The sequence below is a fragment of the Carlito syrichta genome, unplaced genomic scaffold, assembly GCF_000164805.1.
Source record: "Carlito syrichta isolate Samal-C Ts95f unplaced genomic scaffold, Tarsius_syrichta-2.0.1 Scaffold301606, whole genome shotgun sequence".
NCBI lineage: Eukaryota > Metazoa > Chordata > Mammalia > Primates > Tarsiidae > Carlito > Carlito syrichta.
The window spans coordinates 178,308-194,532 of NW_007245702.1; the positions used below are offsets into that span (position 1 = coordinate 178,308).

General features: G+C 34.7%; 1 protein-coding gene across 1 annotated transcript in view; it reads left to right on the plus strand.

Annotated features, from left to right (window-relative positions):
* The window catches only part of CNGB3 (cyclic nucleotide gated channel beta 3), a 142,063-nt gene that overhangs the window by 71,190 nt on the left and 54,648 nt on the right, over positions 1-16,225 (plus strand). Inside the window, exons 7-10 of the mRNA XM_008054898.2 lie at positions 4,532-4,582; positions 8,484-8,570; positions 10,822-10,886; positions 11,629-11,751. Coding sequence (XP_008053089.1) covers positions 4,532-4,582; positions 8,484-8,570; positions 10,822-10,886; positions 11,629-11,751 — 326 coding nt within the window. The remainder of the gene's footprint in view (positions 1-4,531; positions 4,583-8,483; positions 8,571-10,821; positions 10,887-11,628; positions 11,752-16,225) is intronic.

Here is a 16,225-nt window from a genome sequence, read left to right on the forward strand (position 1 = left end):
TCTCAGTACTGAAGGAAATTCATAGACTGTCCAATCAATCCAAGAAAGAGAAAAATATGTTTTCACAAACACAAACCCAAGTTTTATAAGTTCTACCCCTCGGCCCCTTCCCTGGTTAACTTGAAGAATGCTGCCACTGTAACTTCCTCCTCACAAGTCCCAGCTATCAATGCACAGAACACATCTTCCAGTGTCACCACGGGAAGAGCAGACTGACCGTGAATATAGCACCTCAAGTTCACATATATTTTTGGAGAGGAGACATTGGTTCCTTAATCTTCTGAATATTTTCTTTTAAGATCTTAAATTTTCAAAAAGCTGATAGCAGTATTTTTTCTGTTTAAAATAATGCTATTTTCTTGGGAGTGTTCCCCAAATGTGAAATCTTTCCTAGAAAGAAATTCTAAAGGCAAGAGCCAACGCAATAGCAAAAACCTCTTCCAAATATTCCTTGTGTAGACTTCAGAGCATTAGTTGCTCGCCAGCACCATCCCCAGAGCTCCCTGGCAGCTTGATGGATGATGATGATGGTGTATGAATAAGAAGTAAACAACAACAACAAAAAAAGAACACTAATTTCAACCACCATTAGATGCACAAGGGGGGAGAAAATCAATGTTTGACAAATGGAAAATGACAAAATCAGTAAGGGGAGACTTTTATTTTCAATTTTCTAAGAGAGGCCTTTGCACACAGTGGAGTGTTAAAACCAAGAAAAATAGCCAATAAAAACACTCAACGGGCTCTATTTAAAAGGCATTATCACAAGCTACAAATATACAACAGGAAATAATTGCTTTATTTGTTCAAAATAAGTTTAATGGTTTCTTTAATTTAGAGTAGGTGGTTTTAGCTTTTGAAACTTGATTACATTTTGGTAAGAAGACTGTGCCCATCAAGTATACAACCTGAGGGTCTTACGACCTTCAACCATCTAAATTATTATTTCATTCATTCATTCATTCATTCATTAACAAACATTTGTTAAGTACCCAAAGTTGCCAGGCAGAAACGCCTAACTATATTAAAAAATACTTACAGCACCAGGACTGGAGAATGAAAATATTAATTTCCCAGGGCTTAGAGGGGAAACAAACAAGTAATAGACAACAGACTAAAGTGCTAACAGCCACAGTAAAAATCAGGAGGGTTTATATATTTTCCACAGCATTTATTTATTATATCTTCCATCTTTCAAAATTAACCACTTCCTTCTCTGTGCTACATGCATTTTATTCAAAATTTTGTTTTTTAATTTTGTAAACTATTGATTAGGCTAATTATGATATAATAGAAACAGACAGATCAGGGTCAAATTCCACTTCTAAAATTTGTCAATGGTATTAATTTGAAGGAAATAAATTTACCCTTTTGTTAAATATAATCGTTTTCATCCACAAAATGGAAATAGTAATACCTACCTCATAAACCTATTGTGAAGATTAAATAAGTCAGTATATTCACCTAGCCCAGGATCTGGCATGTAGTAAATGCACAGTAGATTGATGGGAATAAATGAATGAATGGCCACACATTTAACTCTTACTTCTTTTTTTTTTTTTAAGCGGGATTTATTAAGAGGACAGAAAAGCTCCCACAATGGGAGGGAACCCCAGGGAGTTGCCCTAACTTTTACTTCTTGTCTTTTATTTGTATATGTGTCTTTTTTGTCTGAGAATAAATTTTTTGCAATTAGGGACAGTATTCATTTATTTATCTATCCTAGGAACTCTAAGTATTTACTTTAAAAATGTTTGAAGGATGAATGAATGGTACTCCTGGTTCAAGGATTTTATTTCCTTAAATAATTATTTAATCTGCATTATAGTTGTTTCAGATATTATTATTTTTGAAACACTTCTATCTATTCTATACAAAATTTGAAGTTTCTATGAATTGTTTATCATGAGAGGTGAATAATAAGTAAATATACTAGCACCTGGGTAGATCTTCAAAAACTGTCTGTTAGAAAAGGATTTAGGTGCAATTAACATATCCTTCCTAAAGTAAGCCTCCCCTGAAGAAATGTCACCTGCATAATGATGAGGCTTAAAAAAGGGAGAGAGAATTAAGTAGGGTGACATTTTAAAAATAAGTGCCTAATTGTTACCAGTAAGCATGCAAATCCTCATAAGGCTAATGATCCAAATTTATTTAGAGCTCTAAAAAAGAGATTTTAAAATCGCTAGATGTCATTTCATTTAATCTAGCCAGTTTTAGTTGCATTTACATTTATTCAATCATAAGATCATAGACAAGCCTGAAAGTAAACAGATAAATATGCTTACAACATTCTTCCTGGGTGTGGGGCAGAGGTAGTATTTTAACTTAACTGCCTAGCTCTTGAAATGTGTCTGTCTGTCCCACATGAACTCTGAAGGTGACTGATTTTATTCAAGCTTGGTACATAATTTATAAGGCTATTAACTTAAACCGATGCCTATGTTTACCTGTGGTTAAGTAAACCATTTTGCTTCACAATAAAAATCATCAAATGAGCATGTCATATATTTTATAATATACTTCTATAAAACATAGTAAAATTATAGCCAAAAGAGAGAGTGAGAGAATTTGAGGGTCGGCAGGAATTGGATAGTTGACTCCAAATCCAATCTAACATTTCTCAGCAGTAGTTTAAAATTTTTGAACTAAAAAACTTGAATGATAATAGTTAGAAGATGCTGCTTCCATGTGTCCAAGTTATAACACTTTGGTCAACTAATCAAGAGCACTCAGAAGATCCTTTACTACATACAACTGAAAACATATGACTGTAAGTCAGTTATTTTAGGTCTGAATATAAACAGACACCACCTTATTCACCTCTCACTTGTCACACACTTGTTAAGCACCTACTATGTGTTAGACACTGTATTAGGAAATGAGGAAATAGAGGACAAAGATAATGGGGTCTCTTACTTAGCACAGAATATGCAAGACAGATAGAAAAAAGAAAAATGGTGGGATTTTATATTGTGAGTCATGACAAAGGTGCATCCAGGCTGCTAAGAGGCTCAGAGGAAACTACATGAAGGAGGGGGATCCCTTATCCGAATCTGGATGGATGAGTTAGAATTACCTACACCATTCCACCCACACACAAAAAATAAAAATGAAAAATGTGTTCTGAGCTCTGGGAACAGCATGGGCAAAGGTGTCAAGGTGAGAAACACTGATACATTTGAGGAACTGCTAAACAGAGTGAATGTGAGATGCTTCAAGAGGTGAGTGAGACACAGAAAGTAGAGCCTTGCGTATCCTGAAAGGGAGCTTAGATTTTTTTTTTCTAAATTCATGTGGAATTGTAGGATTTGACATAAATGGGAATTATTAAATGATCTGATTGAGATCATCCGGCTGCCACTGTGGAGGGGATCAAGGGAAGCAAGACTAAAGGCAGAGACAGCAATGCCAAAAGGGAAAAAGACATGAGAAAATTTTAGGAAGAAGAATCAGTAGAACTTGACTGTATGTTGGATGAAGGTTGAGGGAGAGTAGGGTAGGATCACTAGCCAGTGTAGATGAGGATGCTCATAGGATACTAAACAGCAGAAGAAGGCGGAGCATAGTTAGGTTTAAGGGGAATGGAGAATGATGATGAATTCAGGTTTGGTGCAGTGAAACTAAAAGTGAAAACAATGGGTTGACAGCTCAAGAAAATGATATCAGATGAGAGTAGAGATTTGGTAGCATCAACACACATGGTGATCTTTGAAACTATAAAAGTGGATGAGATTTCCCAAGAACCAAGTATGAAGAGAATAGAGAAGAGAGCTAAATCCTGGGAAATACTGACTTTCAAATGACTAGACCAATACTCTAAGAAGAGCACTGCAAAGTAGGAACTGAACAAGTAAAGTAATCCAAGAGTGGGTCTTACAGATTTTTTGGAAAGGAAACATTTCAAGGACAAAATATTGAAAAAAAAATTAAAATGCTTCCAAAGATTTCATTCATCCCTTCTTTCTCTTATCTATTCATCCATATAAAAATATTTAGTTGGCTCTTAATATGTTTCAGGCACTAGCCATATATAGTTGCTACTAAAATCAACCCTATCCTCAGAAAGATTACCTCTTAATGGAGTAGACTGATTTTCAACAAATGAGCCAGGAAAGATATGTGTCATTTAAAAATATAGTGAGAATGCTAAGAGCCATAAGGGTCCCCTGGTTGTGAGATCATTAGGGAGTCATTAACGATCTTTGCACTGTCAGTCTTGATGAAATGAGAGAAGTGAGAAGAGGGGCCCAATTACCACCAAATTGCCATGGGAAACAGATAAATATGAGGAAAAGATGTGAAGTAAAGCAATATAGGCAACTCTCTTAAGAAGCTGACTATGACAAACAATAGGGCAACAACATAAAAGAAAACAAAAGTCATAAGGATTTTTTGTTTTAAAATATATTGCTTATAGGCTGAGGTTGGAAGGAACCAGTAGAGAGAAATAGTTATAAATATAAATTAAAAAGGGAGAAAATAATTGATGAAATCAGCTAACATTAATTAAACTATAAATATGTTTCAGATGGATTCAAATGAGCTAAAGAAACACTACAAGAGTTCTACAAAATTTCAGGTAGGTGACTTACAAACAATTTCAAAAATGTTCAAGTAATCTATTAACATTTTTACTTTAAGTCCCATTTATAGATTTCTACAAAGTTTAACAGATGAAGTTTTATTAGATGAAAATAGGCCTGAAGTTTTTGCTTCTCAATAATTACATGACACATTTCTTCATATGTGCGAAAGGGTAATTCTACATATGGGTCTTTAATAAGTCAACCAAAATAAGTTTGTGCCTACATTTAAATTTCTATTTAAAAATTAATAAAGGAATATGAATTGTACTTGTTCCACAAAATTCTAGCTCCCAATTCATGTCGCATGATGCTGTAAAAGTTTTGCAGAATTGTTTCTAATCCTGCTTTGTTCTTGTTCATATAAGCAGAATAAAAAATAGAAAATTGTTTAGATAACATGAAATCTTCCTTTCCTCAAATAATAATATAGTCTTACATTTATTATTCATAATTATTCCAAAGTACTTTCTTATCTAAGTTGGAGAACTAGACAGAGGCCAGAGGTTATACAAGGTTACCCACTCAAAGTGAGCTCCAGTCTTCCTCTTCAACAACAGAACTTTAATGACCTCAGATTTTGTTCACAAAAAACAAGTCTGGGTTTAGGTCTCACACTATCCCTGTTGGAACTCTATAATGATTAATATCCCTTTCAATTTGTTTTTATCTCAACTAATTTTCTTTGTAAAAATTTGCCACATACTTAGGCATATTCATAAAAGATCTACACTACTTTGATGAATTCTACAAAAAAGATGAATATTCTTTGTAAATGCCACACAGCTTGTTCCAAGCTCTTTATTACTGTCTTGAGTTTGAATAAGGGCTCCATTAATTCATATATGTAATTTGTGTTTATAAATGGAAAAGTTTACATTTATCTAATTATGGTCACTCCTCCTTTTGATCACTTCATCATATCCTGCCAGTCTTATGGAATTGCATTATTTTTACAATCATGTGACACATAATGATGTTTCGGTAAACAACAGACCACCTATATGGTGATGATCCATAAGATTATAATGGAGCTGAATAATTCCTATCATCTAGTGGCATCGTACCCATCGTAACATCATAGCACAATGGGTTATTCACCCATTTTTGGTGTAAACAAACCTACTGGACTGCCAGTCATATAGAAGTATAGAACATACAATTATGTAGAATACATAATAGTTGGGATAATAAGCAACTATATTACTGGTTTATGTATTTACTATACCATACTTTTTATCATTAGTTTAGAGTGTATTCTATCTGCTTGTTTAAAACACAGTTGACCATAAAATGGCCTCAGGCAACCCCTTCAAGAGGTATTTCAGATGAAGGCAGTTTATTATAAGAGAGGACAGCTCTATGTGTGTTATTTCCCCTAAAGATCTTCCAGTGGGACAAGATGTGGAAGACAGTGATATTGATGATCCTGACCCTGTTAGGCCTAGACCAATATGTGTGTTTGGAAATTAGTTCCTAACGAAAAAGTTTAAAAATAAATAATTTTAAAAATAGGGTCAGGCTCAGTGGCTCAGCCTGTAATCCCAGCTATTTGGATGGCGAATGGATTGCCTGAGCCTGAGGGTTCGAGACTAGCCCGGAAAACCTGGCGAGATCTCATCTCTACAATAAATCAAAAATTAGCAGGGCATGGCAGCACAAGCCTGTAGTTCTGGCTACTTGGAAGGCTGAGGCGGAAGGATCACCAGAGCCCAGCAGGTCGACGCTGGGGTGACTGTGAGTTTGTCACTGCACTCCAACCTGGGCGACAGAGTGAGACTCCAACTCAAAAATAGAGAAAGAGAAAAAAGTGTATGGAATAAGGATACAAAGAAACAAAATGTTTTGTACAGCTGCACAATGTGTGTTTTAAGCTAAGTTACAAGAGTACAAAGTTTTTTAAAAATTCAAAATTTTATAAAATAAAAAGTAAGTTGATTAATTTATTATTGAAGACAATTTGTTTATAAATTTAGTATAGCTTAAGTGTACCATGTTTATAAAATCTACAGTAGTGTACAGTAATATCCTAGGACTTCATACTCATCACTCGCCCACTGACTCACCCAGAGCAATTTCTGGTTCTGCAAGCTCCATTCATGGTAAGTTCCCTATATAGGTGTACCTTCTTTTAATCTTCCATATTGTGTTTTCACTGTATCTTTTCTATGTTTAAATGTGCTTAGATACACAAATACTTACCATTGTGTTTATAACTGCCTACAATATTCAGTACAGTAACATGCTATACAGGTTTGTAGCCTAGGAGTCATAGGCTACACCATATAGCCTAGGTATATAGTAGGCTGTGCCATCTAGGTTTGTATAAGCACACTCTATGATGTTCACATGATGAAATCACCTAGAAATGCACTTCTCAGAATTTCTCCCCATCATTAGGCAACACATGACTGTATTTTTGTGCTTGGTTATTCTACTGTTAGATTGTTAACTTCTTGTGGACAGAAACAATTTATTACTCCTATTTCAACTCCAACATGCTCTGCAAACTCCTATTTCAACTCCAACATGCTTGCACAGAGTTTGGTGTTGGTCAATACCTCTTCAATTCAATTTTCTATTAGTCAATGAAAAATAAATTGTCTCTGTCTACACAAATTCCTGCCAAGGTGTTAATATTAACATGATGAATGACTGCCTGCATAGAGAAGTCGAGAGAGGAGCTGAGCAACTGAATAAAAAGCAAGTAAAAAGATCATTACATAGCAAGCCAGAAACTATGGGTTCTGGAGTAGCACTAGACAAGTCAACAGCTCTGTGCTCCTGCTTTCTTATTTATAAGACATTATTTTTGTAACTGTTCTTTACACCTCTCAATTTGTCATGAGGATCAATATCTGTAGGGTAAGATCAATGAGGTTTGATGATATAATGCAATTTCTAAACCAATTCTTTTAGTAAATAATTTGTTTGTTGTATCTAATCTGATTATTTCAAACTAGAAGTTCTATTCCTATTCAATAACTGGAGGCTTTGAGATTCTGTTACATAATTAATTACATTACATTAATTAATTTAAAACTTTTATATATACAGTCTTACAATATGTTCTTAACTGTTCTTAATTGTCTTGTGATATCTTAAATTTTTTTAATATACCCTATTTTTAAGACCATGTACAATTTAATGAAAATGAGCAATTATTTTTCATAAAAGAATATCTTGTCATTTCATAAAAACCAGTGTAATAGAAGGCCAATAATGACCTTTTCCTTTTAATTATTTAAGCTATAATAGCACTTCCAATACTTTTTTCTGTCAGAGCTGCTGATTATTTGTAAACAGGACTGATTTCTTTCCTCTCCTCTCCCTTAGCCTGCAAGGTCTCTGAAAGATACTTTACAGCAATTTATTGGTAGCAAAATGGTTCAAAGTAGACAGGAGTAGAAAGTATTGAAGAGCTTGGATGAATCACAATATAATCAGCTCTGAACACTAGAGAGTTGACTGAAACATAAACATATACCATTGCCATGAAAGTGCAATGGTTTCTAATAAAATCAAGAATGAACTTGATTTTCAGCCCATTAACCCCGTGTTTAAAACACTATTCAAATGTATTTTAGCATTAGCAGCCATGCCATCACTGAAGTATATATGGCAGTTTGATAAAAATCCCAGCAAATGCAGTTCCTGTGGAAAGATCAGATGCATGAAGGTGGAAATGAATTAAAAACATTGGAAACAGGCTACAAAATAGTTGTCTTGTTTTCATGGTGCTAATAAGCCTTTCAAAGGCACCATACATATTTAACTAAAGACAATTTGGGATTAAACAACAAACATTGCATTGTAACTGGTCAGCTTTTATATACATTGATATAAATCCATCCATGCCCAGAAAAGCATATAATTATGAATGTGTTCTTTCAACAGTTGGATGTTGCATCAATAATACCATCTGATATTTTATACCTCTTCTTTGGGTTTAATCCTATATTTAGAATAAATAGGATGTTAAAGGTAAGATAATTATATTTAATTGCCTTCACCTACAATAATGGAAATCTTGAAGCAATTTAACATATCTTAAAATTGCCAATATTCTTAATTTTTACAAAAAATGTCCTCTATCTTTCTGCCCTCATCAATGCTCTGAATTTTTGCTAATGAATGAACAAGAAATGTCATTACTTCCACTGACAGAAGTTGCTCCTGGTTGTTTTTATTCTATATCTCATAGCAGGTACTTTTATACTCTAAAATAGAAATTCTGGCCCAGCGTGGTGGCTCATGCCTGTAATCCCAGCACTTGGGAGGATTCTTAAGCCTAAGAATTTGAGACCAGCTCAGGCAACATAGCAAGATTTTGCCCCCCCAAAAAAAAAATTTAAAAATTAAGCAGGCATAAGGAGTCCCAGCTACTGAGGAGGCTGAGATGGAGGGAATGCCTGAATCCAGGAGGTTGAGACTGCAGTGAGCCTTATGCTGCCACTGCAATCCAGCCTGAGTGAAAGAGTGAGACTGTGACTCAAAACAAAACAAAACAAAACTCAAAAATACTCGGGTTTCTATGGATTTAGGAGTTTGTCTGGTATTATAGTACAAGGGCATGGTGGCTCACACCTGTAATACCAGTACTTTGGGAGGCCAAGGCAGAAAGACTGCTTGAGCCCAGGAGTTCGAGACCAGCATTAACAACATACTAAGACCTCATCTCTACAAAAAAAAAACTAGCCAAGCTCATGCCTGTGGTAGCCCACCTACTCAGGAGGCTGAGGTAGAAGGATTGGCTGAGCCCAGGAGATCGAGGCTACAGTGAGCCATAATCATGCCACTGCACTTCAGCCTGGGCGACAGAGAGCCTGACTCAAAAAAACAAAAAAGCCAACAATTTATATCTCATTTTTTTAACCCTAAAATGTCCAAAAGTTTCTCTATATCCAGCAATTTTTTTTATAATATAGGAGATCCTGACAGTCAACGTTGCTTTTCTTTTCAAATCCCATAGTCCATACATTTCTACTATGAGTATCATTTTAATATACAGTTTTCTTAGATAAATATGTGTTATCTATATGTTTCCAAGATATAAATGAAAAAACAAATTAAGAATATGAATATTCTCTTTAGTGAACACTGAAGCTAAATTTAAACTCTCACTTTTCTGCAGACTTCTACTAAGAGTACAATAATAAACAAGTGACCACAAATTGCAATTATCATAACCTGTGTTCAAGGAATTTTCTCCTACTCAGGAATTCGGGAAAAACAAATCATTTGTGTATACTTCTTTCTAGATAAATAGTCATTACATATGCTATTTTCTAATTCCAAATACTTTATTGCAGTCATATCTACATTGGGTGAAATTTTGAACTAAATAAACTCTAGGGACCCTTCTATCTGTAAAATCCTATAATTCTAAGCACATTAAATATATTAACTCATGTATGCATACAACTCCTTCAGGCAGCAAGTTCTCTTAATGCCTCCATTTCACAGATGAGGAAACTAAGATACAGAAATAGCAAAAGACTTTTCCAATCACACAGTTAGTAAGTGATAGATAGGACTGGCATTTGGCTGTGGATTTCATGCTCTTTTTGTCCACAAAAATAAGAGAGGAAGTGGAGAGGGTAGGGATATATACAGATAACAAAAGCTGAGTAAAAGTAGAAGTAAGCAAGAAAAAAGCTCAAGGGAAATAGCAACTCTGTTTAGATTAGATGCACACAAACTCGTTATATCTTTGAATAATGTCAAAAACAGCTAGCTAATGCTTACCGGACTTTACATTCTGTTGAAGCAAACACACCTTGAATCCAGTTCACTGAAAAGTAATGCTAGTATTGTACAACAGGATTTAGCACCTATTTATTACTTCAGTGCATTACATTGTACTTTTCCTCTTTGTTTTATGTTTTTTGAAGATTGTGATTTTAATTATTGTGAAATAGAGTTCTGCTGTATGCTTTAAAAATAAGAGAGAGAAATGTTTTTTAACCTTGATTTTCAACAAGCCTCACAAATAAGACTATAACTATAGGAGAGAAATAAAATAAAGCAGGAAGTTCTGGAAATGTGGTACCATGCTATAAAATGTACTGCTGCCCAGAGGAAAATACCACTAAACAGGATCTAATTTTTTGAAAAGATGTATGAATAAAATTATTTTCAGTAACAAATGAAATCCATTTTATATAGTTTTACCTAAATAGATATATCTAAGCCTAACATACTTTTGGATTTCTTTTCTTTGTTTTCTACATAGTATACTTCATTTTTTGAGTTTAATCATCACCTAGAGTCTATAATGGATAAAGCATATATCTACAGGTAAAGTATAACTCAGTACACTTGGGGGAAGGGGAGGAAGTAATGGTACAATACATTTTAGACAGCATTTGATGGGAACGGGACCTCTCCAAGAAAAGGGAACAATTTCAGATTTTGGTGTGTAAAATATAGGAGGATGCTCTAAAACAGATTTGGATATTTTAAGTGAAATAGAAGTAGGAAAATTTTATCAGATCTTAGAAGAGTACTGGACTAAAAAGAATAGATCTTATTATGCACATCAGTCAAAATGAGTACAGAAAAACATACTCTTTTACAAGTCAACTTTATATCTCTCTCATGACAATTCACTCCTAATCTGAATTTCATTCATTCACTGTTCTGAACTTCACTTTGCACAGAGACCTGCAGTCACAGTCCATCCTCGCATAAAATCTCATGAGTTTTTTAGAAATATCCAGTTAAATCAGTGTGGTGTATTTTATGAGACTCAAAATGGAGAAGTGACCCTCGAGGCATGTCTTTCACGGAGTTGACTCGTACCATCTGTGAAAAGAGAGAAAGTTTTTTTTTTTTTTACACTCTGTCAGTCCCAGTCAAGGCACTGCAGTCAGAAAACATGCAATGGCACCATCACTTTATACTGTACTAATGAGAGTTAACAGTTCACAAATCCAAAGCAAGGGGGTTCAGTGGAGACCTTAAGGAAAAGAAAATGTTAAAATAGGTTATATTCCAGAAACAACAGGAATTCTTACTTTGAATCTATTCTCTCTGACAGAGTCATTCGAACAACTGGATACTTGCTGTTTATTCTGCACATTAATGCCTGTATTTATTTCTGGGCTTCAAACTATGAAGGAATTGGCTCTACTAGGTGGGTGTATGATGGTGAAGGACACAAGTAAGTTCTAATTTTGAAAGAAACTTTTATTGATTCTTATTAATTTTATGTTTCAGTTTTTGTTTTGTTTTGTTTTGTTTTTGAGTCAGAGTCTCACGCTGCTGTCACCTAGGCTGGAGTGTAGTGACACAACCACAGCTCACCACAGCCTTGACCTCATGGGCTCAGGCTATCCTTCCACCTCAGCCTCCTGAGTATCTGGGACTACAGGCACATGCCACTGCACTCAACTAATTATTGTAGAGATGAGGTCTTGCTATACTGCCCAGGCTGGTCTCGAACTTCTGGGTTCAAGCAATCCTCTTGCCTCCACCTCTCAAAGTGCTGGGATTATAGACATGAGCCACCGTATCCAGCCTGAATTTTCTTAAGCCAGTGTTTTTGAAGCTGTCATATCCCATTCATGCATGGTGAATATTATTTTATCATTAAAAAAGAATAAAATTATCACATGCAGCAGCATGGATGGAAGGGCTTTATCTTAAGAGAAATAAGACAGACACAAAAAGACATATCCCATGGTCTCACTTACATGTGGGAGCTAAGAAACTGGATCACATGGAAATAAAGAGTGGAAAGATAGATAACAGAGGCTGGAAAGGGTGAGTTGTAGGGTGAAGGGAGCATGAAGAGAAGTGAATTAAAAGTTACAAACATACAGTAGGATGGAAAAAATTCAAGGTTTGATAGCAAAGTAGGATGATTATCATTTAAAAATATATTGTACTCAGGTGATGGACACCCTAAGTACCCTAACGTGATCACTATACATTATATACATGAAACAAAATTGCACAAGTGCCCCATATATTTGTACAAATAAAAAATTTTTAAACTAAAAAAAAACCCAACTTCTTTAGTCAATCAGTACATTTTTAAATGAAAGAGGGTAGAGGAAAATAGAAAATATCTGAGTGTCAGATAGTAGGAGAGTGTGTGTGTGTTTGTATGTATGTGTGTTTGTGTGTATGTATATCCTAGGTTGGTCTGTGAAATGTATTTCTTAGTCTGGCTCATAATCAAAATAGTTTGAAAACCTCTGCTTTAGACAACTGAGCAGTAAGGTAACTTTTAATAACTCCAATGCTGATTGTTAGTAATGAGCAATGTTAATTATTTAGAGGGCAGTGCAGTGGCTAATTAGTTTACCACTGACGGGTTTTATGGGTTTATGAGTCAGCTATAACCACTAACTCAATTAAACACTTAGAAAGTAACGAGGATCATAAATTAAACTTGACAATTAGGTATGCAAGTGTCTCAGGAATAAAAGAGATCATTTGAAAAATTTAGAGCAGTAGAATCAGGACTCAATAATGGCAATTGGGTTATATAATAGTGAAATTTCCCTTTGGTAGATACAAGGGCCTGGCATAAAGTTGACTCCACCAACTTTCTGCTCCAATGAAATGACATTGAACATATAATAAGGCAATGTCCTTACTGAAGAAAAGCAGGTCACAGCATTACTTTGAAGGACAAATCGCAGCAGCCTTGAGATGGAGAGCAATTATAGGATAGAGCTAAGAGAGTGAAAATAACCTACAAAATTAGAGTGAGTTGGAGGTGCATAAGGGATTACAACAATATTTTTTGAACTTTTAACCACAACTGATTTTAAAGAATTTAAAATCAAAAGGTCCACTGATTGTGAAAAACACACAAAGGAAATCTATTTCTGGAAAGTTTATGACCAGAGGTATAAGTTTATAACCAAAATTACCTAATATAATTCCCTTTAGATTGTAAATTAATTTAAGAATTTAATATAAATAACTAATTTGAATAAAAAATTTAGTAAGATACCAACTATATTAAATATTGCCTACAAGGGAACATGTAATCCAACATCATTAGATGCCTGTGTCTGATAACAGTTTTTATCAAATTAGTAAAACAACATAGGGTTGCATCAGAATGCCTTCCAGAAAAGCAGTGCTATTTCTCTTTTCACACCTGGATGTCTCTCTGCTGAGTTTCCAGAGACTGTATCTTGTTCCCAGAGCCTAGCACACTGTTACGTATATAACAGACAATTATGTTAGATATATGAAGAAGGTATGAAGAAAGAGAGCGAGGGAATAAGGAAAAAAGAAAGGAATGGTCAATTTTGTATTACAACAAGAAGAAAGAAATCTCAGCTTCCACCAATAAGAAGCTTAACTAAAGTGTGCAGATGTTTTAGATTTGTAGTTCCAGTTATAGTACACATCAGATACCCAAAGACCTCCCTCTAAAATTCAAGACAAATTACATGCTATATTTTGTATTAAGTGACTTGTAATTTGGTTGTTAGAAGATAACTTTTTAGATAAATACAATTACAAGTTTTCAATGACTGCTGAATTCTCTTGAAAGTAAGAAGCATCTCCAAAGCCCAAAAAAGCAAACGTGTGTATTGAAGCTGGAGTAGAAGATGTGTGTGAGGAAACCCCTAAAGAACATAAATACAGAGGAAAGCCTCTTAATAAGTAGAACAACAAAAAAAATGTATGCGAAAATTTTAAAAGAAAACCAATTAACAAAGGCAAAAATAAAGAAAGGTAGTTCTGGGGAGAAGTATAGGAAAGGCAGGACAAATAGAAAGCCCAAAGTGAGATGGTAAGAACAATTTAAAATATATCAATATGCACAGTAAATTAATATGAATTAAACTCACCTGCTAACAGAGATTGTCAATTAACATTCGTCAAAATAAGCTTTAAGACAAAAAACAGTTTAGAGGAAAGGAAGGTCACCATATTGATTTACTATTGTCAAAGATAAAATTACAACAAATTTAGTTTTAAGATCATAATTGACTTTTATTTGATTCTAGAGTCAGGCAACACTACATTCTATAAAATAGAATGAGTATTCCAATGAGCTGTGTAGAGGAGTTTGGCTTTATAGGCAGAAAGGACGGAAGAAAGTATAAACAGAGAACAGAAAACAAATTTGTCATTTCAAAATTACTTTCCCTGTAAAGGTTAAAGAAGAGGGGACAGCCGGGCTCGGTGGCTCAGCCTGTAATCCCGCGCCTTTGGGAGGCTGAGGTGAGTGGATTGCCTGAGCCCGCGGGTGCAAGACCTACCTGGGCAACTTGGCGAGACCTCATCTCTACAATAAATTTTAAAAAATCAGCCGGGTGTGGTAGTGCACGCCTGTAAATCTGGCTACTCGGAAGGCTGAGGCAGAAGGATTGCTGGAGCCCAGCAGGTCGAGGCTGTGGTGGCCGGGAGCGGCCACTGCCCTCCAGTCTGGGCAACAGAGTGAGACTCCAACTCAAAAAAAAAAAAAGAAGAGGGGACTTCCTTAGTAACTCCATTTTGGTTTGGCCTGTTTGAATGAGTGCAGGAATTCAGTCTAAACCAATGGCTTCCTATAAATTTTATTTAACACCATCAAGAGATCCCAATTTTAAGTGTATGTGCACCTAATAAAATATGTATAATTTCTCAAAGAAAGTCATAAAGCAAAAATTAATAGAAGGAGGAAAAATTTACCAATATGCCATTAAAGTGTAAGATGTCAAAAAAATTAGTAAACATATAAAAGATTTGAATGCCCAATTCACATTCTTGATTTAATTGATTCAAATAGAATATCACACCCCAAAATTAGAAACTACCATTTCTTCTTAATTTCTCACAGAAAAATTACTAAAAGTGATCATTTTCTAGGCCCAAAAACAAGTTTCAAAATATTTCACCACACTGCTATCACACATTCTCTAATTATAAAAATAAATATTACCTCATCAGCTCTGTTCTGTTCATTTGGACTGAACCATTCTCACTCAAAACCAAAGTTCTGATAATCCTGTTTTCAACTGTCAGGAACACAGATAACCATCTTTGCAATAAAAATGCTTTTAAAAGCAGCCTTTTTACTTATCTTTTAGATAATTTGCATATGGCAGTTGCTAATATACTTATATTTTCCTAACATTTTTTGAACATCAACTTCCCCTTTTATTGCTTCATATTACCCTTTGACCTTGTAAGCCAAATTTTTGCAATAATTACTTAAAACATTTTTTTTAACTTTACCCTTGTGATGGTTCTGATGACCTATAAATTGAAGGTTGTTTGTGAAATCTTTGGATTTGCAAACTTTGCCCTAGTTAGAATTAGGTGACACACTGTGAGAGCATAGGTGCAGCATTGTGAACATTTTAAATGAGTCAAGTTTATTATTGTTCCATTAACTCTTATCAGAACAACCATTTATGTTCATTTCTGTAGAAGGCATTTTTATTTATATTGAGTGAATGGCATTCTTCTTTAGACTGTAAAATTTGACAAAGAACACAATTGTTTAGCTCAGAACACAGATAAGTAGTTAACGTTATATAATACTCAAAAGTGTCCCCAATGTACTTTTGTTCACATATATCTTAACCTTATTCATTTTCTGACATAAACTTCCCCATGTGAACAAAACTCAACAAATCCTTGGTTCCAAACCCTAATGCAACTTTTCCTTGAAGTAA